This window comes from Mytilus galloprovincialis, chromosome 7 (assembly GCF_965363235.1).
Source record: "Mytilus galloprovincialis chromosome 7, xbMytGall1.hap1.1, whole genome shotgun sequence".
Classification (NCBI taxonomy): Eukaryota; Metazoa; Mollusca; class Bivalvia; order Mytilida; family Mytilidae; genus Mytilus; species Mytilus galloprovincialis.
The window spans coordinates 52,442,512-52,469,004 of NC_134844.1; the positions used below are offsets into that span (position 1 = coordinate 52,442,512).

At 32.1% G+C, this 26,493-nt stretch overlaps 1 protein-coding gene across 1 annotated transcript in view; it reads left to right on the top strand.

Annotated features, from left to right (window-relative positions):
• The first annotated feature begins 2,038 nt into the window (after window positions 1-2,038).
• The window catches only part of LOC143083253 (uncharacterized), a 31,810-nt gene continuing 7,355 nt past the window's right edge, over window positions 2,039-26,493 (top strand). The window contains exons 1-4 of the mRNA XM_076259511.1: window positions 2,039-2,157; window positions 2,401-2,512; window positions 17,181-17,848; window positions 22,393-22,446. Coding sequence (XP_076115626.1) covers window positions 17,195-17,848; window positions 22,393-22,446 — 708 coding nt within the window. The 5' untranslated portion in view covers window positions 2,039-2,157; window positions 2,401-2,512; window positions 17,181-17,194. The remainder of the gene's footprint in view (window positions 2,158-2,400; window positions 2,513-17,180; window positions 17,849-22,392; window positions 22,447-26,493) is intronic.

Here is a 26,493-nt window from a genome sequence, read left to right on the forward strand (position 1 = left end):
ATCTGGTTTATTTGGCAACCGTTCATCCTATCCGGATCTGGTTTATTTGGCAACCGTTCATCCTATCCGGATCTGGTTTATTTGGCAACCGTTCATCCTATTTTGACTCTATAAAATTTTATAGTCCTCTTTATGATACAGAACAGAACAGAACAGAACATATTTTATTTCCAATTAAGGGCCCACAAGGGGCATACAGAGCATACATGAATAAGGCAAAAGAATATTGATTTGCATAGATACATAGATACAAACAATTTTTTACATACAGTTACAATACAATTACTAACTCATATTCACTTTTATGTTCAAATGGACGATTTTTTTCAAGACATTTCAAACAATTGTTATAATTATATAAATTTAAATGAATCTTCTTAATTTGTATGGCTCCATGTTAACCCAAGAAAATGTTACTCTTATGGAAAAACTAGGCTGTTATATTTGTGACTGTTTTGAATTAAAGAGATCAGGTATGAACACTGACACTAAGTCAAGTAAATAATTTGAGAATAAATACATATATAATGTAATTTTATTATTCTTTTATTCACAATATATATGTGGTTTTTAGCTTGATTCTGACCAATGCTTATATTCCAAATATATATGTATATGCCTCAATTATTGTTGTTGTTACCAATTATGTAAATCAATTGTATCTGATTTTATGCCCTTTATAGGGCCTGTAATTTTGGGAAATAAAAATAAAATATATATATATAGTCTATCCTAAATTGAGGTAAATTATGTGGTCTTCCAAATACCGTTTCCATCCCTAACATCACTGATGAAACATTAATTGTCGAAATCCGGATCTGGTGTACAAATGTTTGCATCTCATGTTTGTGGTATGCCATCTTCACCGCAAGTTTATTGTTTTCTGTTAGGTAATAAATTAATATAAAGATGTTACATCTTGTGATCAATTTATTTGGCAATCGTCAATGGCAGTCAGCAGGGTTTATGAACATCAGTTGTTCGACCTGTTAGTCAAATGCGTTTTGTTAAAATATACTCTTTTCACTTTTTTGGGGTCTTTCGGAAAATGTTGTTTGTTCTGTTAGACCCCTCTACCACGAAATTTGTTTTACATGCACACGCATAAAATTGCGGTTTTTATCCAACGCAATCATAGGTTTGAACTTTTTTTCTATTTAGACATATTTACATCTGGACAGAAGTTCAAGTTTCCTGGCTGTTTAGTTTTCGTTCATGTCTCTCAGTTTCTATCTCAAACTGTTGTTACTCAGTCTACTTTTTTCAAGTTCATCATGAACTAACGGGTAACTTTCTTAATTTTCTGAAATTTGAATTTGAAATACTGGCTGAGTTTTTGAGTACCGTTTGAGTAATTATTTCTTTTGTCTAGCAGTGCATTAAGAAACCTCTTTCGCTCCAGACATTCATGACATCAAATAGAATTTGATTAAATTTATTTTACAAAAATTTTCAGATAGATTTGTTAATGATCCACTTTTTAACTGTAATCGAACAGTATATTCTATACCATGAGTTATTTGACTGGTTTCTGTTTGATTTATACGCACTATATGCTCTACTCAAAAGATCAGATGGGGATTGCCCATGTCTAGTATACCAGTACATAAATATTTGCAGTGTAAACAAGTCAAGTGTCATCCTTTGCTTGTAAAGCACAGACTTTTTTTTAGAAACACCAAGAATGTGTTTAGAGAATTTTAAGTTAAACTTTTCCATTTCCTAGTCTTTTAAAATATCTAATAGAGAATTTTTTTTTTTTTGGAACACATATATGCGTTAAATGCATTCAAAGGAAGATAACTCTCATCTGGAAAAGTAAAAAAAAAACCACGTGCAGTTCAGTCCCTTTATGCATCCACAATATATACCTTGCATTACGGTGTAGCATTGCATCTGGTTATATAAACGATAATTTTATGCATTTTGCATTGTACAATAAAAACACAAGCAATCGTTTATTATATCCCGAACAATGTGAAGCCTACTTTCGGGAAGACAGATGATGAATATTAATGAGACAGTCCCGCCACCTGGTGTCTATATGAAGTGTATTGTTGAAAAACACAGCTGCCGACAATGAAAGAAGAATATATTTTCTGCGATAATGGTTTTATATACCTGGGTTGTAATATATGACGATCATACATATACATAGTATGTACTTTTACTTGTTTTCGTTTAACGTAGTGGCTTGTTTACGAGATTTTCCGCATTTATGGAAATTTTCTAAGGGGAGGTCACTCTAATTTACTTTTGTGACAATTTTTTTCTACTTCATTTCCTCAATATATTCGTCATTTAGTTGACAATTCCAGTAATCCTTTGTCATACTAAGATCACATTTCACTATACTGAAGTAATGTGTTAAGCAAAGTTTCTCATTTGTTTACGTTTCAGACATTTCATGGCAACCTACACAGGTAGACTGGCCACCAACGTGCACCAAGAAAGTTGTGATGGCTGCCAACTTGAGCTCTATATTGATTCTATTCTCTGCTAAAGTTAAAAGGTAATAATCTAGACAATTTGTTCCTATCAATTTTTGACCAAAATTACGAAACCATGTCTAAGGCTTTGCCATTCAGAGTAGTAAACAAAATAATCCTGGGACTGGGAGTGTTCATTGAAATGAAAGTGACCATTTTTAAAATTGCCACACCAGTCCCAATATATGAGTTTGTGGTCTAGTGGTTAAGACTGATCGCTACAGTCCCTGACTTGGATGGGTCACCAAAAATATAATTACATCAGAAGGGTTATTTTCACTCTCTCCCACACATCTCTGATACCAAGACTGTAGCTTAAACTAGAATGTGTACTTTGGGGAGATCTGTTGTTCAAAGTTGCTGCTGACTTTTACCTAGAGATCAATCTGCTGATATCTATCTGGTTTGTCTGTTCATGCCGGGCAACCTGTTGAGTGTACTTTGACTTCCTCCATCATAATAAAAGACTCTGTCAAGTGTCCCTTAAGTTATTGAGGTGGTGATTGTCCTTATTAATATTATTGTATAAGTTATTCTAATATGACGACCTATTATCGTCAACCAGTATAATCACAGTATAACAACTTTTAGCGCATACGCATACTTACACAAAACCAGCTGTTCTGTGTTACGACCAACTTATTTATACTACCAGATAATCTCAATTTTTAACATCAAAACCCCAGTTTTACGAAGGCCAAGGTTCATATACAAATAGTTATCTCTATTCTATAGCAAAATAAACAAATCAGTCTATTTCAGTTTATTTCTGAATGGTCAAATTTCATAAAACAAAAATTCCGCGAACAGCCGTTTTGTGTATTACTGTGTTTGCGCTAAAGGAAGATATATTGTGATTATACTGGTTGACGATAATAGGTCGTCATATTAGAATTAGTTTAATTTGAAATAATAACTACAATTAGATATATATAAGAAGATGTGGTATGAGTGCCAATGAGACAACTCTCCATCCAAGTCTCAATTTGCTAATGTAAACCATTAGTCTTCAACTCGGAGCCCTAGCTCTAACCAAACAGCCGTAAAAATGACTAGTGTAAAACCATTCAAAGGAGAAAAACCAACAGTCTAATCTAAAAACAAATTGAGATACGAGAAACACTTATGAACCACATCAACAAAAGACAACTGCAGTGAACTACTAAACATCAGATTCCTGACTTCGAACATGTGCAAGCAAATGCAGCGGGTTTAAACGTTTAATAGGTACCAACCTTCAACCTTATCTGAAACAATAGTGTAACATCACAACATAGAAAGACACACTATAAAATATCAATTGAAATTAATGGCTTTAAACTCAATCAAAAGACAATTGTTATTTGGATGGAGAGTTGTCTCATCTCACACCACATCTTCCTATATCTATACATGTATACATGTATGAACACAAGTGAACATACACGATTAGATAAATTTGATTATGATGCAATGTAAATACATGATAAAGCTATTTTCATTTCTGCATTGGCTTTCACTTCTTGTTTTCCTTAACATTAAATTTTATTATATCCTCTAAATGTTGATGAGTCTGAACATGTATGAAATATTTGCCACTGGACATTAAGCAACCAACAATCAATCAATCTAAACATTGAAGTTTTTTTATATGTTAACTATGAAGTGGCAGGGGGGGATCCAGCCATTTTTAAAAGGGGGGTTAATCCCCCCTCTGGATCTGCCACTGTGAAGTTTTTTGGTAAGAAGCACCCTGAAAACAAAACAAAAAAATAATCTTTAAGTAGGAACCAAGATAGAAGTTTGCCTCCTATTGTTGAACACCTTGGCCCACAATAGCCCCTTCAGAGGTTTTCTGGCTACAGGCCTGAGAATAAACAATATATTCAAATGGGTGGTATTTATATACATGTATTCCCTGATGAAAGTCTTCAGGGGACCAAAATCTAAGCAATCTGACCATTTTTGTTCTTAGATTATCCTGTAACAAAACTGGCTGCTAGTTAAGCAATCAGTTTAAACTCCAGGAGTCTTTTACACAAAAAAAACTTTAGACTAAGGTTGATTGGAAGTTTACTGCATTGTTCAAAACTTATGATCAATCTTAGTCGTACGTTGTAAGTTTTTTTTTGTGAAACCAACTCCAGATCCTTACAACTAGGTATAGTCCACACATAACTTTAGAATATGAATTACTCTCCCTGTTGTGTAGAACTTTGTTGGATGTTCTAGGTTTGCCTTGATATTAATGATACATACATGTATCTTGAAAATTTATGGAGTACGAAATTTCATTGTTTGATGTAATAAGGATCAAGACAGAAACTAGAATGGAACTTTGTCAGACTATTTTAAACAAAGTTTGCACAGAGAATAATCTGTATATCAATCAAATCACTACCCTAGTTAAAATTTAATGCTATATTTAAGATGACTACATTGACTTTCAAATCTGGTATTATAAAAACATCAATAATTGTCTCACTCTCTAGCTTGAATACCAAATGAAGTTTAAGGATGTTTGCTCGTCATGTTTTTGATTTTTTTGTCAGATTTTCAGAATCTTTTGTTTTTATCCATTTGAATGTCTTAACATATTGACCCCAATTTTTTCTTTTTATAAATTTTTTGCTTGTATAATTATAAGCCATCTGTAAAAGTCTGATAAAATGTTTGTTATTTTTTGATAGTTTTTCAGAACTTAAAACTTGTCAATGATCATTTGATGATAAAGCTATGAAAAATCAAGAGAGGCCATTCCCCCCCCCCCCCTAAAAAAAAATAATTTCAACAGCTAACATCCCAAAACCAAGCACATTGACCTATATTTTATTTTTGCCCTTTTGGTTCCCTTAATAATCCCCTATCATAATTATATAGTAGTGTTATGAAATGCTTGTTATTTTGAAACTGAGTAGTGAACTTCCTTAAGTTTTCAAGAGAAGTTTTGATATTTTTGAAGATTGTAACGCAGCATTATTGAAATATATTCATAGTTCAATTATTGAAAATATATATATTCCTATATATAGTATTTATAAGGAAAATTCAAATAAATATAATTTAAATAAGCAATGAATTAGCATGTTCACCTATTCTTATGTGGAGGGATGAAATACATTCGATCATGCTACACTGTACGGCGTAGATATGGTTTATGATGGTGACAGTTCCTCCATCGTTCAATTTTCATCCATGGAGATCCCTGGATCTTTCATAATGTTACATTGAAAGTGCTGTAAGAATAATTATTTTGCTAAAATAGCTCTTACCCAAGTGAGAGATTTTTGAAAACCTTAGCTGACATGCAGAATTTTCTTTTTTTTTATTTGTATTTTACTTATTTCAAAACCAAATGAATATATCTTATAATAAAAATTGCAAGTTTTCAACAATACAGTGCCATGTGGATTTGTTGGTTTCTTGTATCAAATGACAATACAACATATGTTAAATTTTGTAATTACTATCTTTTAATTTAACCCATGTGCTAAATATTAAAAGACATTTTAGATACATTTTCAATAGTAAAATTTAATATTAATTTTACTCAATTGATTGAAGTTTTACACATGATAGTAATCTCTGAAAAAAACATGAATTTTAGAGGTTTTTAAACCAATTCTCACAACTAGACTTCTAATTTTGAAATTTTTGCACAATGCAGTTTACACCATTTTATTTTAAAATCAATTGAATTCTATTGTTTCCTTATATAACAATAATAATTGCTTCTATTCTCAAATTTTGCTGAATACATGATTTTTTCGAAAAAATGATGAAACCTATGATTATCATAGGAAAGTTTGTAAAATTTAAACATATATTGAAGGTCTTGAAGAGTCGAAATAAAAGATCATTGATTTTTTAATTATTTGAAAAGTGCATGTCTTGTAATAGGGGAGGGAAACCTAATTATAGTGTTTCTTGTTAAAGTATAATTATTATTGATTATTCAATGATAAACATTTGACAGGTGATCTTTTCTCAGCAGGTCTGATATTAAATATATCAGTTTCTATATGTATCAGAAATTCATAATCATTTCATGATATTTTGTCAAATTGATTTCCTATAAACTTAAAATCTTCTTTTAACATGTGTAATGGAAGTAAACCCAAAAAAAATACCAATAAAACATTTTGCTTAAATTAATAAAAAATATTTTCAATTATATTTTATATAAATTTCTGAGAAAAAAACATCAGGTTTGAAACATTTCTGAGGTGGGGGGGGGGATGGGTCGAGTATTAACCATGTGTTAACAGCAAACCTACATGCATTATAGATTAAGTGTTTATAAAACTTTTTAACATTACATATCTATTCTCCCATGTACATAAACATGATAAAGCCTTTATCTTAATTGTATTTTTTGAACAAACAAGGCAATATTATGATTTTGGTAGTTTTGACATTGGCACTGGCTACGGTTACATGGAAATGTAACAATAATAAAAATATTATTGTTACATTGGAGACTAAATGCCAGAATGCATGGTTGGGTAAGGACCTGATTAATTATGAATGTAACAATAACTATTCAGGCTACGGTTACATAGCGTTATAGTTACATGAAAAACAGCGATGGGGACTTGTAATATGTACTAAATAATAAAAGTTGAAGACATTTATTTTATATTTACATTACATACAATTACTACATACAATTTCTTTAAATTTTTTATTTACACTGACAGTTTCTACATATCCATTAAGTGGTTTTGGAGCAAGTTTAAGTCCGACAGATTTTTAGCTCACCTGGCCCGAAGGGCCAAGTGAGCTTTTCCCATCACTTTGCGTCCGTCGTCGTTAACTTTTACAAAAATCTTCTCCTCTGAAACTACTGGGCCAAATTAAACCAAACTTGGCCACAATCATCATTGGGGTATCTAGTTTAAAAAATGTGTGGCGTGACCCGGCCAACCAACCAAGATGGCTGCCATGGCTAAAAATAGAACATAGGGGTAAAATGCAGTTTTTGGCTTGTAACTCAAAAACCAAAGCATTTAGAGCAAATCTGACATGGGGGTAAAATTGTTTATCAGGTCAAGATCTATCTGCCCTGAAATTTTTAGATGAATCGGACAACCCGTTGTTGGGTTGCTGCCCCTGAATTGATAATTTTAAGGAAATTTTGCTGTTTTTGGTTATTATCTTGAATATTATTATAGATAGAGATAAACTGTAAACAGCAATAATGTTCAGCAAAGTAAGATTTACAAATAAGTCAACGTGACCGAAATGGTCAGTTGACCCCTTTAGGAGTTATTGCCCTTTTTAGTCCATTTTTAACCATTTTTCGTAAATCTTAGTTATCTTTTACAAAAATCTTCTCCTCTGAAACTACTGGGACAAATTAATCCAAACTTGGCCACAATCATCATTGGGGTATTTAGTTTAAAAAATGTGTGGCGTGACCCGGCCAACCAACCAAGATGGCCGCCATGGCTAAAAATAGAACATAGGGGTAAAATGCAGTTTTTGGCTTATAACTCAAAAACCAAAGCATTTAGAGCAAATCTGACATGGGGTAAAATTGTTTATCAGGTCAAGATCTATCTGCCCTGAAATTTTCAGATGAATCGGACATTCCGTTGTTGGGTTACTGCCCCTGAAATGGTAATTTTAAGGAAATTTTGCTGTTTTTGGTTATTATCTTGAATATTATTATAGATAGAGATAAACTGTAAACAGCAATAATGTTCAGCAAAGTAAGATCTACAAAAAGGTCAAACATGACCAAAATGGTCAGTTGACCACTTTAGGAGTTATTGCCCTTTATAGTCAATTTTTAACCATTTTTCGTAAATCTTAGTAATCTTTTAGAAAAATCTTCTCCTCTGAAACTACTGTGCCAAATTTAACCAAACTTAGCCATAATTGGGGTATCTAGTAAAAAAATGTGTCCGGTAACTCGGCCAACAAACCAAGATGGCCGCCATGGCTAAAAATAGAACATGGGGTAAAATGCAGTTTTTGGCTTATACCTCAAAAACCAAAGCATTAAGAGCAAATCTGACAGGAAGTAAAATTGTTGATCAGGTCACGATCTATCTGCCCTGGAATTTTCAGATGAATCAGATAATTGGTTGTTAGGTTGCTGCCCCTGAATTGGTAATTTTGAGGAAATTTTGCTGTTTTTTTTGTTATCTTGAATATTATTATAGATAGAGATAAACTGTTAACAGCAATAATGTACAGCAAAGTAAGAACTAAAAATAAGTCACTATGACCAAAATAGTCAATTGACCCCCTAAGGAGTTATTGCCCTTCATAGTCAATTTTTAACAATTTTCTTAAAATTTGAAGATTTTCAATAACATTTTCCACAGAAAGTACTGTTATAGATAGAGATAATTGTAAGCAGCAAGAATGTTTAGTAAAGTAAGATCTACAAACACATCACCATCACCAAAACACAATTTTGTCATGAATCCATCTGTGTCCATTGTTAAATATTCACATAGACCAAGGTGAGCGACACAGGCTCTTTAGAGCCTCTAGTTTATGAATCCACTCAAAGCAGCCATTACACGTACACCAGTGATGTCGCATTGTCAACGACTGTATCGTATACCGTGCAATTCCATTCTGTGATATTTCTTTTAGAAGATAAGGCAACCTTTAATGTTTGCCATGCTTCTGGTGATAAATTCTTTTTTACTCTAGTTTAGTTTAAACATATTTTATTGTTCAAAATGACAAAAGGATCAGACACAAGTTTTACAACTTAGTAACGTCTTCTCCAAAACAAATACAAAATATACACATTAATTAATGAACACATCAAATATTTCATACTAACAAATAGTTTAAGAATAAAGACATGAAAACAAAAGGAAACTTTGAAGCGAATCAATGGATTTTAATCGAGTGCATCTTTTTACTGTATAAATACGACACAAACACACCGAATAGTTAGTGGAATTACCTATGCGCAAATTTTGTTCTTGTGGACATAACTTAAATAAGTGTGTGTGTTTTTCTCATAATAAAGCGTGGGATCTTAACATATAATCCAAGTTTACGAAAAGGATGTATGCTGCACAATGGTAAGTATAGATTTGAAACTTATTCTTATATTCTTTCGTTAAAATCCATTGAATCGTTATTGATAACAAAACATAACAGTAAATATTCACCAAGATCATTCGATTATTGTCGTTACATGTATATAGAAATATCTTTAATCACATGTGTTGTAAACAGAATTAAGGTTGTCAATGCAGAGAAAAACGTTTGGTATTTTTTATATACCTTTGAACAGATAAACAAATATTATCATTTTCTTCAGTACTTAAAGCATGATCACCAAATAATAATAAATCTATAGTAATATTTACATTTAAGACATTAATTTCGTTTAACATCAGATTTCTCTGAGCTGAAAAATTAATACAATATAATAGATAGTGTTCAACATTTTCATTAATAAAACCACATGCACAATATGCATTTTGTATCAAATTTGCTTTGAACAAGTCAGCACGCAGTGCGCTACATCTGTTACGCAGCCTTGTGTGTAAAACAGAATACAAACGATCTCCTAAAGAACCAAATCTCGGAGATTTATTATTTCTATAGTATAGTTTGTGCAAGTTTAATTTAAAAAAGGAAAATGTAGGAATATGTCTTATACTTAAGTCTAAAGAGTTCCACAGTGCAATAGATGACGGAAAATAAGACTGTTGATAAGCTGATAAACGATTTACGGGAATAGTAATATTTTGACTGTTACGCAAATTATAATTACAAATATCTGATACAAAATCCGGAACCAAATCGTGTAAATAATCTGGCGCTTGGTTATTTATAATCTTATAAAACATAGATAATTTTTTAACCTCCCGTCTGACGCTTAATTTTTCCCATCCCGTCTCCAAATAGATACTGTTCCGGCTAGCGTAACTTGTTAATCCCGTAACTATTCGAGCAGCCTCGATTTGGACATTTTCCAACCGATCAGAATTTGTTTGTCCACAGTTATCCCATACTTCTGACGAATACTCCAAAATAGGCCGAATAAAAGTCATATAAATTTTTTCCAAATATTCCCTCTTAAGTCTAAATTTTAGTTTTCGTAAAACATTAAGCTGCTTCGAAGTTTTTTCTATCAGCTTATCAACATGCTTACTCCATTTACAATCACTACTAAATATGACACCAAGATGTTTATGCGTATGAACTGGCTCTAATGTAGTGCCATCAAAATCAAAAGAAAAATTACTTTGTATAGTTTTCATACTGAATATCATAATATCTGTTTTATTTGGGTTAAACTTCACTAGCCATCTGTTTGACCATGCATTTAAATAAACAAGATCTGTGCTGATTAAATTTCTTAAGATGGATTCATTAGGAGCAGTATGACCTATTGAAGTGTCATCTGCAAAAAGCCTCCCAAATCCAGAAAAACCATCAGCTATATCATTAATATATATCAAAAACAATAACGGTCCTAATACCGAACCCTGAGGCACACCGGCGTTTAATTTTCCAAATTTTGAAAGTGAATCTTTTAAGACAACTTTCTGAGATCGGCTACATAGGTAGCTTTTTAACCAACACAGCAAGTCTCCCTTTATACCATATTTTTCAAGTTTGTATAGTAAAGCCTTAATCCAAACCGTATCAAAAGCTTTACTTATATCAGCAAATGTAATGCTAGTAACTAGCTTATCATTTAGCGCCAATAAAATTTTGTTGTAAAGTTCAATTAATTGGTGCGTAGTGGAATATCCTGGAATAAATCCAGATTGATACTTATACAACAGTTTATTTTCATGTAAATGGTTAAAAATATTTTTGAAAACAATTTTTTCTAATAATTTACTCACACATGACAATAAGGAGACAGGCCTGTAGTTAGAAGGTAGTGATTTGTCACCACTTTTGAATAAGGGAATAACATATGCAATTTTCCATTGATCGGGAAATACTCTCTCATGAAGTGATTTATTAAAAAGTAAACATAATGGTTTTGAAATTTCTTTTCTAACAGCAAGTAACATTCTGTTGCTAACAATATCTGGTCCTACCGCTTTATTTGGATCAAGCGTGGAAATAATATCAAGTACATCTTGTTCACTAACAATTATCTGCGAAAGAAAATCATGACAGCGATCATCAAATTCCGGTAAATCTTTATTAGCATCATTTATATTAGAAATAGAACAAAAATATTTATTTAAAATCTCAGACTTTTCTGTTCCTTCATACGCAAGGTTAAAGTTATGATCCGGGTCTCTTAGCGGAGGAATATCATGAGTTGGTCTGTCGCTTTTAATTAGCATATTGATGGTCTTCCAATACTGTTTACAGTTTGCAACTTTAAGTTCATCCAAATTCTCGTTTATAGTCGCATAAAAATGCTTTTTAGCTTGCTTTTTTAAATTATTAACTTTGTTCCTTTGTTGCTTATATTTATGTTCAGCAGATGTACTATGTGAACGCATAAATTTTTTTCGAAATCTGTCCCGTTTTCTCGTTTCCCGTCTCAAATTTGAATCAAACCAAACTTTATCATCACATCTTATAGTTACTTCCCTTGTAGGTATACACGCAGATGCTATATTAATAAAAGTGTTAGTGAAATTTGTAGCAGCAACATGAACATCACTTGCATCAGAAATCAAAATTTCCCAATTAGTATTAAGTACTTTTTTTTTCATCAAGTCATAATCCCCTCTTTTATAATCCCATATAGATCTAATATATGTTCGACTTTTACTAAAACCACAATCAATTGTGACATATGTTCCATCATGGTCACTTATACCTCTATCAATAGGTATTGTGTCTTTATCTAAAACTGGTATAGAGTCTGTAACTAAAATAGGGTCAAGTAGTGACGAGCTACTTGTTCGTGTGTCAAAGTGCGTGGCTTTGTCAATTATGTTAATCAGGCCATTAATAAAAATAATATCTCTAATATTTGACGGTAGATCAGACATAAAATTTTTATTCAGATCACCTAAGCAAATTATACAATTATTTTCATCAAGGGCGTTTTTCAACATTTGATCAAAGTATTGCCAGAAATAAACTGTTGATTGCCTTTCCGACCTATAATTTATATTAATCAAAATAGATCGAAGTTTGGTCTTTAACTCAAACCACATGCTCTCAATTTCATCATGCTCTAAATCTTGTCGACGGATTATGTGAACGTAATTTTTAAAATACATGATAATACCACCACCATGTGAATTTCTGTCTTTTCGAACTGGTGTTTCAAACCCCATAATAGATATATCGTAATCAGTAATATTAGAGTCTAAATGTGTTTCTGTGAAAAATACAACATCATAATCCTCAATAATATCGGCAATATAGTTCAGTTTATTTCTAAGGCTTCTAATGTTGCAATGGAAAATTGACAATGTTTTCTCGGAATACTCGTGTGTGCGCTCAGGACCCGGGTTCGGTTCAATGTCACCACATATTAATAATAAACATAAAAGCAATATATAAAAAGCAATCAAATTACTACAAGTTCTATATAAATTGCGTATACTTAGTTTAAATCTTGATATCATCTTTATTAATTCTGCCAGCATATCATTTAAGGAAAAACAATACCGGTAAACTGTTTTTCTCAAACAACCCAAACTAGTCTTGTGATAAAACAGTCCTATTGTAATATCCTGTACGATACAATATCATTACCCATTGTCAAATACAATACAATAGAAAAGGATAACAATATAGGACTGCATTGTAAAACATGATACATAGCATGGACAATTATAATTCGAATGACCCTTCATGAATTTCAGAAAAATAAAAAGTAAAGAAAAAAAGAAAAATATGTACATGTACAAAAAGCAATATTTCAACATCGTAAATATTCGATGTTGATATTGCAAATATCAGAGAGCTGAATTTTTAACAAAGATTTTGTGTTAATGATACTTTAATAACATACTAAGATGAAATAATCCCAATTAAGTGACCAATTTTTATGCGCCTCTCTGAATTATATCGAAAGTGGTAATAAACTGATTTGCATATAAATTGTTGTCAAATAAGGTAAGGTATACTATAAATTTAGCTTGGACATAATAACCGTAACGATTGTCACGTGGTACAATGTTTTTTAAAGGACACTTCGTTGATTATCACTCATGTGATATAAGAGTAGAATTTAAACCTATTGACATTGCCAAAGATGTATTATTTTAGTGTATGTAAACACTACCACGTGTTTCTAAACACGTGTATTATACAACAGTTACTATTAAAAATTAAGTAAACACGCATAGTCCTTACTAGTTTTCTTGAAAAAGTATATTGACAAATTACATATTGTACATAGTATTAAACTAGATCATACAGTTCCGAGTAAATTTGTGAATTTGTAAACTTTATTTAGACAAAACAAACAAGAATATGATGGTAACGGAATGTCTAATCCTCATTCTGGTCATCACCTTCAAGGACTTCCCCACCAAGTCTGTATATGTCTTGCCTTGAGTTAATCTTTTTAGGACGAGCATTTTCTGTTGTTTTTACTATTATGGACCCGTCATGTGTCCAAAAGGAGTGTATGATATCTTTTTCACGCAAAGTGTTTAATCTATGTAGCAGATCATACCTGTGTTTGGTGAGATTTTCAGCAATGAAAATTTTGCTTTTGTTTCCTTTTAAATAACGCTTGCTGTTGAAGACTCTAGCAAAGTTGATATTCTCATCCAATATTTTGGTTGGAAGCATGTGGTCACATGTAGTTTCATGTCTTTTAATATGATTGCATTGCCGTCCGTAACGAATTTTAGGTCTACCTCAGATTTCAGTATCCAACTTAGCAGTTAGCAAACTTTGCTTTTGATGTATCAATTTTTTTAGAGCTGCCTTTGTATCATATTAGCTGTATGAAATTTGTGTCTTGATATTGTTTCAGTTTCGTTTCAAACATATCCCAAGTTTTAAATTTTTCATCAAAATCAAAATTGGTAATCATGGTAATAGGAATCTCTTGATCCATTGTTCAAAGTATAATGACAGTAATAAGAGTAGGTGTGCAGTTAAATACTTAAAAGGGTGAACACTTTTTCTCAGCCCTAGCTCTCAGCAACATACCATTGAATGAACTATATTTTTCGTCTTTTTTACCTATCTGAAGTAGTACCTTTAAGAACATCAAAACCATTAATACTTAAAACTATTTTAACACCATTTGTTGAATAATAATATTTATTATTTATCAGTATTACAAGCATTATTTAGTGAATTAAACAACACAACTATAGAAGATTTGAATTTAATAGATCTAGCGTACGTTGCTGTTTTTTTTGTAACAATAACACAATTTAACCATAGCCTCAATAATTATTGTTACATTCGTAATTAATCGGTTCCTTACCCAACTTTGCATTCCGGCAGTTAGTCTCAGATGTAACAATAATATTTTTAGCTCACCTGGCCCAAAGATCTCTCTGCCCTGAAATTTTCAGATGAATCGGACAACCAGTTGTTGGGTTGCTGCCCCTGAATTGGTAATTTTAAGGAAATTTTGCTGTTTTTGGTTATTATCTTGAATATTATTACAGATAGAGATAAACTGTAAACAGCAATAATATTCAGCAAAGTAAGATTTACAAATAACCATTTGACCCCTTTAGGAGTTATTGCCCTTTGTAGTCAATTTTTAACCATTTTTCGTAAATCTTAGTAATCTATTACAAAAATCTTCTCCTCTGAAACTACTAAGCCAAATTAATCCGAACTTGGCCACAATCATCTTTGGGGTATCTAGTTTTAAAAATGTGTGGCGTGACCCAGCCAACCAACCAAGATGGCCGCCATGGCTAAAAATAAAACATAGGGGTGAAATGTAGATTTTGGCTTATATCTCTGAAACAAAAGCATTTAGAGCAAATCTGACATGGAGTAAAATTGTTCATCAAGTGAAAATCTATCTGCCCTGAAACTTTCAAATGAATCGGACAACGGGTTGTTGGGTTGCTGCCCCTGAAATAAGTAATTTGAAGGAAATTTTGCAGATTTTGGTTATTATCTTGAATATTATTATAGAAAGAGATAAAATATAATCAGCAATAATGTTCAGCAAAGTAAGATATACAAATAAGTTAATAAGACTAAAATGGTCAGTTGACCCCTTAAGGAGTTGTTGCCCTTTATAGTCAATTTTGACCAATTTTTCGTAAATTTTTGTAATCTTTTACAAAAATCTTCTCCTCTGAAACTACTGGGCCAAATTAAATATGTGTGGCGTGACGCACCAACCAACCAAGAAGGCTGCCATGGCTAAAAATAGAACATAGGGGTAAAATGCAGTTTTTGGCTTATAACTCAAAAACCAAAGCATTTAGAGCAAATCTGACATGGAATTAAATTAATTATCAGGTCAAGATCTATCTGCCCTGAAATTTTCAGACAAATCAGACAACCTGTTGATGGGTTGCTGCCCCCAAATTAGTAATTTTAAGGTAATCTTGCAGCTTTTGGTTATTATCTTGAATGTTATTATAGATAGAGATAAACTGTAAACAGCAATAATGTTCAGCAAAATAAAATCTACAAATAAGTCAACATGACCAAAATTGTCAATTGACCCCTTAAGGAGTTATTGCTCTTTATAGTCAATTGTAAACAATTTTCATAAATTTTTGTACTTTTTTGTAAATTTTTAGGAAATATTTTCCACTGTAATTACTGTGCCAAGTTCATTATAGATAGAGATAATTGTAGCAACAAGAATGTTCAGTAAAGAAAGATCTACAAACACATCACCATCACCAAAACACAATTTTGTCATGAATTTATCTGTGTCCATTGTTAATATGCACATAGACCAAGGTGAGCGACACAGGCTCTTGAGAGCCTTTAGTTATTATTGTTACATTTCCATGTAACCGTAGCCAGTGCCTTTGACATTTGACCTGTCACCTTTTAATATTATAGGAGAGAAATGCCTGATGTATGCTTCATTTAATGATATTTTGCAGTAAATTATATTGCATAGCATAGAAATAATCAGTTATATTATAAGTCTAATATACTGATATATGAGGGTGGCCAGTGGTTATTTTTTTCTTGCATAATATTGATAATAAAACATAAAAAAATGGAAGATTAATTACCGCAATTATTGGGCAGTATAACCAACAGAACAGATCAAACCAACTATTATGGTTGATAGTGGTGAACCGTGAGGTTCTTATTTACAACAAAGACTTGCAGGTCAATGCACAAAAATCTTCCCATAAAAATCTGCAAAAAAGTTACCAAAATTAAAGAGGATGACCTCTTGTCTGAACAGAATAATAAATGACAGGACATAATTTGCAAGTCAGGGTCAACATGTACACATTGCAACAGGAAGCAATTTAAGGTAGCCATGTAGAGCTCTTGGTTGAATCATACCTACCATACATTTGTACATAGAACAGAACATGTAGAACTTCCATGATTAAATATTGGAGCTCAGCATGTTTCATTTCGTACTGAATTGCTGTTTATTTACCTCATCCTTTGATTATTCATTTAATGATAATTAAAAAAATCGAGGTTCATCATGATATAGTTTGTTTTAAGTTACATAGGTATATAAAACCTCCGTATTCAGACATATTGCTTCTTTCATTCACTTACCTACAAGAATGTACATTACACTTTTATGTCTTTGATACATTACAAAATAAGATGGATGTATTATGTGATATATATATTTTTTCATATTTTAAGGAAACCCATCTAATATGTCAGGGGAACCACCTGTTGGGCACCCATGTCATCAGCTGAGCAATCCATCGGCACAGTTGTTCTGGTGCCGTCACTGTATGACTGGTTTCCCTGATCCAATGCAGAGATGGCGTCATAGCAAAGAATGTAAAGCAATATCTACTCAGAAGAAGTATGGCGGCTACAATCATTCGAACCAACAGATTCATCCATTTTTATCAAAGTATGAATCCCCTACACCTTCCCCTCAGAGTGAGACTTCAACTCCAAATAAAAAGAAAAGGATGGACTTAAAATGTTACATCTGTAAGAAAGAATTTGTGACGATCAATGAAATGAGAGATCACGTTAAACGACCCTGTAACAAACCAGAAATGAAAAATGAGTTGAAGGATACTTTTGATTCATTGATTTCAGCCAATGAGGAAGATTCGGACGATAGTGTGTCACAAAATGAGGACAAGGTCACAAACCAGATAGAAACACTTTTAAAAGCAGCACAGATATTACAACAAAAGAAAGATCAACTAAAACAATTTAGTAATTCGAATGGTTCCTCAGAGCAGATATCTGTGCCAGAGAATTCTGACATTGATCAGGACTCATCTGACCTCAAGTCTCAGTATACCATGTTGGATCTAGTTAAAAGGGCAAAAGTGGAAAGAAAAAAGGTAGATATGGTTTTATTTTCAAAATATCATCACTTGGCGTATGTCGTCCTTTGTTGTCTGTCATCATCTACTATAAAACTTTTGAAAATTTTAATTTCAATACTATAAGACATAGTGTTATAATAATCATTTCAGATATGACATAATCTTCAATATTTCAATTTTGTAATTCATGGTTTTAAAAGATGATGATATTAAGATATCGAATTTATATTCCTTGAGAAATAGTTTTCCGAAAATAGCTACACACTTTTGTATATATTGAAAGGTTTCCTAAAATATCTACACATTATATAGGTCTAATCTGTTTGGCATCAACAACAAAATCATACTCTGATCAAAATGTCTATAGTCAATGATAGTTATTAAGTCATTAGTATGTACATGTACCTATATGTAGGGCCATAAAAAAGAATAGGTTTGTTTGCCGAAACCCTACCTACCCAGAAAAAAGCTGCCTACTCAAATTCTTTTATTGTCCTGATTTGAAGAAGTTTTTTTTTTAATCAGATAGGCATGAAGACTAATAAACATCCGATACTTCAATTTCTTTAAAAAAAAAAAGAAAATGCCTACCTACCTACCCACTGTCTCAACCTTGGGTAGGGTTTGGGCAAACCAAAATATTTTTAATTGTGGCCTAGTTCTTTATACACAAATTTATTTAAAATTAGCTCCATCTGCGATATAGCTTTTTTGCATTCATGCAGCGTAAAGCAAACACTAATCAATCAATAGATTAATTATACACAAATTTTATTAATCAATTGTTTAGCCACAGTTGTTTCATCCTGTGATATAAAACAAAAACCTGTATTGGTCACTAGTTTTCCAGCAAGATAATAATACTTAGCTAATAAACTTTGACAAACATTAGACCGTTGGTTTTCCCGTTTGAATGGTTTTACACTAGTAATTTTGGGGCCCTTTATAGCTTGTTGTTCGGTGTGAGCCAAGGCCCGTGTTGAAGGCCGTACATTAACCTATAATGGTTTACTTTTTAACCGGATTTTTGTGACAAAAATGTCGGTTATTGATTTGGGGATGTACGGCGGGCGGGCGGCAGGGCAGTCAGGCGGCCGGGCAATCGGGCGGTCGGGCGGGCGGCAATCAAATGTTGTCCGTGCATTAATTCATGAACCGTTCAGCCAAAGCTTTTAAAATTTTAATATGTTGTTACTGACAACTAAATGAAGGTCAAGTTCAATAATGGCGATTTTGACTTTTACTGTTCAGGAGTTATGGTTCTTGAAAGATTGAAAAATGGAGTTTTCAGTCGTGTCTGTGCATTTACGCATGAACTGTTCTACCAAAGCTTCCCAAATTTTAATATGTTGTTACTGATGACAAAATGGAGGTCAAGTTCAATAATGACGATTTTGACCTTTACAGTTCCGGAGTTATGGTTCTTGAAAGATTGAAAAATGGAGTTTCCAGTTATGTCCGTGCATTTACGCATGAACTGTTCTACCAAAGCTTCCCAAATTTTAATATGTTGTAACTGATGACAAAATAGAGGTCAAGTTAAATAATGACGATTTTGACTTTCACCGTTCAGGAGTTATGGTTCTTGAAAGATTGAAAAATGGTGTTTCCAGTCGTGTCCGTGCATTTTCTCATGAACCATTCAACCAAAGCTTTTGAAATTTTTATATGTTGTTACTGATGACAAAATAGAGGTCAAGTTCAATATTGACGATTTTGACTTTTAAGTTTTACCGTTCAGGCGTTATGGTTCTTGAAAGATTGTAAAATGGCGTTTCCATTCACGTTGTTGCATTTACTCATGAACCATTCAATCTAAGCTTTTCAAATTTTAATATGTTGATACTGATGACAAAATGGAGGTCAAATTTGATATTGACGATTTTCACTTTCACCATTCATCAGTAATGGTTCTTGTGATATTGCCAGGACACAAATAAATATTAATAAATCCGGTTTGCTGTCGTTGTGACAGCCTCTTGTTTTAAATTGTTATTTGGATGGAGAGTTGTCTCATTGGCACTCACACCACATCTTCCTATATCTATTAACACACCACATTAACAGAGATGCAAACAGTTTTTTTTTCCTGTCAGACATTGGGGCCTACAGGGTACCAAGTTTTGCCAGACCCATCACATTTCTGCCAGACCTATATTTTCACTCAAAATAATCTATTTTTGTAATATTATGAAAAAAAAACAGCCCCCCCCCCCCCCCCCCCCCCCCTTCAATTTTACACACCCCTAGATGTAGAGTATATCAGTTTCACCTCAAGAAATATTTAGTTTTTCATAAATAAATGTTAGCAGTTAATAAAAATGAAATTCTTACTGTTTATAAATAACAATGAAATGTAACTGTTTCCTGTTAAGGAGTTTCCCGTATATTCCCGCCAAAAAGCACATGGCTTTCAACAATTGTAAACAAAGCATTCAATTTGTGATCATCGATTACAGCTTTAATTAATTGAATTTGGATGTAGATATTCAACTTAAGGTACAGTCAGGCAATGTTTTTAATTTTTTTATGGATTAAAACTAATTTGAAAGAAAAGTTTAAAAAATAAAACAATTTTTGACATCAAAACAACAGACGATCTGAAATATATTATAAATATTCAGTGACCCATATATTTTTTGAACTCTGCTACGGAGGTCAAAGTTACATCATTTTTCAAACCATTACCATTGGTGTGCATTCTCTGTTACAGCTAATCAACTGCGTTTGATATAAATATTTCAATAAATTGACGATGTCAAACATACGATTTCAAAACTGAAATTTAAATTGCAAAAGGTTTACTTTTTATTTTTTAAGGAGGGATATTTGGAAATTGTGTCAGGCTATAATATTTATCATTAAAACAGTTTGAACTCCCGATTTCTATTGTGTAATCGAAGCCTTGAATGTTGTTCTATCTAATCATGCAACGTGGTTGTAAAATCACAATTTTATAAACAAAATACTCTGCTGGGACCGACAGGGAATTAAGTTTTGGCTGACCCAGGAAGACTAAATTATTGCCGGCCATCAGGTCCTGCACATCAACTAGTTTTGCCGGACCTGCATAAATTCAGCCCCTTAGGTCCGACAGGTCCGACGATTAGTTGCATCTCTGTCATTAATCTTTAATTTATGTGCTTTTCCAAAAGTTATGAGCTGGTATCTCAGAGGTGTTTATTTTTTGGTATGCTGTCTGTCATATTTGTTTTTTGTTTACTTTTTTAAGCAAAGAACATTGAAGCTGTTGGTTTCTTGTTTAAAGTATTTCACCTTTTTCATAACAAACCCCTGTACAGCTTTCTGTGGGGTATGAATTTTGCTTATTGTTGAAGGTGATATAATGTTTTATTGTTGTTAACATCCACATCCTTTGGTCTCTGGTGAATAGATGTCTTATTGGCAATCATACTTCATTTCCCTATTTTGTATACATGTATTGATAAAAACAAAAAACTTGTTTATGTCTGAGCTTTGGCTGTCTGGAGTGGAAAGGTTAGACCACCACAACAGGAAAACGCTCAATAATAAAAGATCGTAAAAATAGTAATTTACCTTATATTCAATTCTGAATGTGATAGTGAGAGGTCTAATATTTAGGGCTGCATTGTACATGAGAAAAATGAAAGTAGAATACTTAACGTCTTGAGGATAACAGATAACCCAGTTTTTATAAACTTTAACTATGATTGATCTTGTAATGGAGTATTTTAATCTATATATATTCTCCCATACCCTGCTTTTTATGACATCGAAAATAAAGGAAATATTGACTTGTACACATGGATTGGTATTAAAAAAATAATAATGTAAATATCTTCATTGATGTTTTAAAAGTTTTCGGTGACGTGCACGAAATACAATTCATGACTGACTTCTTAAGCTATTTATTGATGGATCAATAACAACACATGAGAAAATGAGAAAAACGTTTATTTTTATTTCCATTTGGTAGATATGATCAAATTAGAAGGACAAGGTGTGAAATGTTTGCCAGATTTCATTGATTTTAGGATTTCTATAAATAGAAGGATTAATATAAATGTATGTCAAGGAGACAGCAACCCAAATTATTCATTTTAAAATAGTTGTGAAGTTAGTTGAGGTAAATAATGAAATTTTGACAGCTAATTCATATCTTAATTTCCTTGTTTATTTTGTGAGAATTACACATATATCTATAGTATATCTGAGAGCAAGACTTTAGACTATATATAAAGGTAATATTCTTCATTTTGTTTTGTGACATTACAATAGAAAAATTCAAGGAAGTCAAGAAAATTTGAATTCTTATAGCATGAATTCAATTCAGACCAATGAACAATTGACATGACTGAGATCAAACAAACAACATGTAGAATAAAAAGATATAAATCTGTCCTTGGGAAAAGAAAAATTGAAATTGGAAATAAAAAAAGTTTGAGAAAAGGTGCTAATTCTGGTTTGATTATATGAACTTATCAATTGTGGAAATAAATATTTATATTTTTATCCTTTCAACATGTTAAATATTAATACTTGACAGTATTGTTCAATGAAAATCTTCTTTTTTTCAGAATGGTTCTCAGAAGAAACTAGATGGAAATTCTGAGGATGTCAACAGTAGTCAGGTAATGTACATTGTAACAGTCAAATTGTCAATATATATATATAAAAAAGAAACTTAAGATGCAGTAATAACCAAATGATTGCCAATGAGACAACTACAATCATTTTTGACAATGTATCAAACAAAGACTAAAATGACTGAAAAGTTAACAACTATAGGTCACTGTATGGCCTTTAACAATAAGCAAAACCCATACCGCTTACAAAAGCTCCGGAAAGATAAGTTAATTATAAGCTACTGCCCAACAAGTGTCACTCATTGATATACACAGTTATCCTAATGTGGTTAACTTTATGTCTATATAAGATATCATAATGAGTTTAGAAATATATTTATTTTATGGGTTTTGATTTTTGTATTCCATTCCAAATTACAACATAAGAACCATTAATTGTCAGTCATATATATAAAACACTTTCAAGAATTGATTGAAGATGTACATTTTTAACTCACCTGGCCCGAAGGGCCAAGTGAGCTTTTCCCATCACTTGGCGTCCGTCGTCCATCGTCCGTCGTCGTTAACTTTTACAAAAATCTTCTCCTCTGAAACTACTGGGCCAAATTAATCCAAACTTGGCCACAATCATCTTTGGGGTATCTAGTTTAAAAAATGTGTAGCGTGAGCCAGCCAACCAACCAAGATAGCCGCCATGGCTAAAAATAGAACATAGTGGTAAAATGCAGTTTTTGGCTTATAACTCAAAAACCAAAGCATTTAGAGCAAATCTGACATTGGTTAAGAGTGTTTATCAGGTCAAGATCTATCTGTCCTGAAATTTTCAGATGAATCGGACAACCTGTTGTTGGGTTGCTGCCCTTGAATTGGAATTTTTAAGGAAATTTTGCTGTTTTTGGTTATTATCTTGAATATTATTATAGATAGAGATAAACTGTAAACAGCAATAATGTTAAGCAAAACAAGATCTACAAATAAGTTTCATGACCGAAATAGTCAGTTGACCCCTTAAGGAGTTATTGCCCTTTATAGTTAGTTTTTAGCATTTTTCATAAATTTTTGTAAATTTTTAGAAAATATTTTCCACTGTAATTACTGGACCAAGTTCATTCAGGGGTTTCATTATCTATCATGTTGACAGGTACTTTCCATGTTTCTAGGTGGTACTTTTCAATTTATTCCATGAATATCTTATATAAAAATTTCTACATTTAGGCGGTACTTGTCAATAGCATAGGAGGGTAAAAGTACCGGGTACCGCCTCCTAATGAATGGCCTGTTCATTATAGATAGAGATTATTGTAGCAACAAGAATGTTCAGTAAAGTAAGATCTACAAACACATCACCATCACCAAAACATAATTATGTCATGAATTTATCTGTGTTCATTGTTTAATATGCACATAGACCAAGGTGAGCGACACAGGCTCTTGAGAGCCTCTAGTTAAAACAAACATAATATTTTCTTATATAAGCTTGTACAACCTTGTGTTAAACAAATGATTTGCGAGTTATTTTTTTAAAGATAAATAAAGCATCAAAACAGCATATGTCTAGGTTTTTATGTTACAAAAAGTGTGTCATTTTTTGCATGTCCTATGATATACATGTACATGTATGTTTACCAGATTGTAATGATTGAAGGTATCTTAAACTTTCCTACAAAAACAATTCAATGTCAATTCTTTAAATATTTTGAAACATATAAACAAGTAAAAATTGACATTTGCATGTAGTATTATAACATTTTTGAATTGAACATTGTCATGATTGTACATACATCATTTATATAAAAAAAAAAAAAAATGTATGCATGTCAGTGAACATGGTGAATGTCTAATGTTATAAACTTATTATTAAAAGTTTTGGTGTCATATACAAATTATAAACTATAATATATAAATAATAAATAGATAAGCTTTATTTAGAGTTGGTTAAAGTATACAAAAAGAGACAACATACGCTCTAATGAGCTTTTAACCAACATAAAACTGAATTGATGCGACTATGAAATACTTCAGTTAAAGAATGTTTCAGGACAAATTTGTGAATGATTTAAAGATTTAAAAACTCTGACATAATATTAATTTATATTAAAATATAATAGGAATACATATATTAATTGACTTCAGAATATGTTTAGAGTAACATTGAGTCATTAACATTATGTTTAATTCATGTATGCTTCAAGGCTAAAATCACTTCCAATGCACTTTTGTACAAGTTACAAAAGCTATTTTCTCTCAGCCATATATCAACTGGTTGATAATTAAGGCTCAAAATGTGTTGTCTAATATGCATCTTAAAGTGGCTTCATCTATTTTCGTTGGTATCAATTTTTGTTGCTTGAGAAAAAAATTATTTTCGTGTATATTTCATTTTTAGGTCACCTGACCTGAAAGGTCACGTGAGCTTTTCTCATCACTTGGCGTCCGGCGTCTGTAAACTTTTACAAAAATCTTCTCCTCTGAAACTACTGGCCAAATTTAAACAAACTTGGCCACAATCATCATTGGGGTATTTAGTTTAAAAAATGTGTGGCGTGACCCTGCCAACCAACCAAGATGGCCGCCATGGCTAAAAATAGAACATAGGGGTAAAATATAGATTTTGGCTTATAACTCTGAAACCAAAGCATTTTGAGCAAATCTGAGAATGGGTAAAATTGTCTATTAGGTCAAGATCTACCTGCCTTGAAATTTTCAGACAAATCAGACAATCCATTGTTGGGTTGCTGCCCCCAAATTAGTAATTTTAAGGAAATTTTGCAGTTTTTGGTTATTATCTTGAATGTTATTATAGATAGAGATAAACTGTAAACAGCAATAATGTTCAGCAAAGTAAGATCTACAAATAAGTCAACATGACCAAAATTGTCAAGTGACCCATTAAGGAGTTATTGCCCTTTTTAGTCAATTTTTAACCATTTTTCTAAAAATTTAGTATTCTTTTAAAAAATCTTCTTCTCTGAAACTACCGGGCCAAATTTAACCAAACTTGGCCACAATCATCATGGGGTATCTAGTTTAAAAAATGTGTGGCGTGACCCTGCCAACCAACAAAGATGGCCACCATGGCTAATTATAGAACATAGGGGTAAAATGTAGATTTTGGTGTATAACTCTGAAACCAAAGAATTTAGAGCAAATATGATGGGGTTAAATTGTATATCAGGTCAAGATCTATCTGCCCTGAAATTTTCAGACAAATCAGAGAACCGGTTGTTGGGTTGCTGCCCCCAAATTAGTAATTTTAAGGAAATTTTGCAGTTTTTGGTTATTATCTTGAATATTATTATGGATAGAGATAGACTGTAAACAGCAATAAGGTTCAGCAAAGTGAGATCTACAAGTATGTCAACATGACCAAAATTGTCAGTTGACCCCTTAAGGAGTAATTGCGCTTTATAGTAATTTTTTAAAATTTTTCATAAATTTTTGTGAATTTTTGTAAATTTTTAGAAAATATTTTCCACTGTAATTACTGGGCCAAGTTATTATAGATAGAGATAATTGTAGCAACAAGAATGTTCAGTAAAGTAAGATCTACAAACACATCACGATCACCAAAACACAATTTTGTCATGAATTTATCTGTGTCCATTGTTTGATATGCACCAAGGTGAGCAACACAGGCTCTTGAGAGCCTCTAGTTTATATACCCTTAAGTAGCACAGAGGGGTTTATGGTAATGCATATGTCTGTCTGTTCATCCATCTGAAGTTTGCCTTCTATATGATAATTAAATTGACTCTTTAACGACCAAATCTTATTAACTTTGAACACATGTCATAGAACACAAAATTTAGGTCACTAAAGGATTTTTGCACTAAAGGGAGATAATTTGGAGCTTTTTCAATGATAAAACCATTTTAAAAGTCATCTGGGGCCAAACCAAATCGATTTGTTTGGGTGATTTTTGTACCATATCATAAAGTAATAACTAATTGTGTATTAAATAAAATTTGTATTGAAAAAACAAATGTTTGATTTTTTGCTGAAATTTTTGTACCCGCGAGCCTCCTTAAGATTTTTTAAAACATTTGACATTATATGGTGTGCTCAATTGATACAGCTTTTTACAATCTTGAT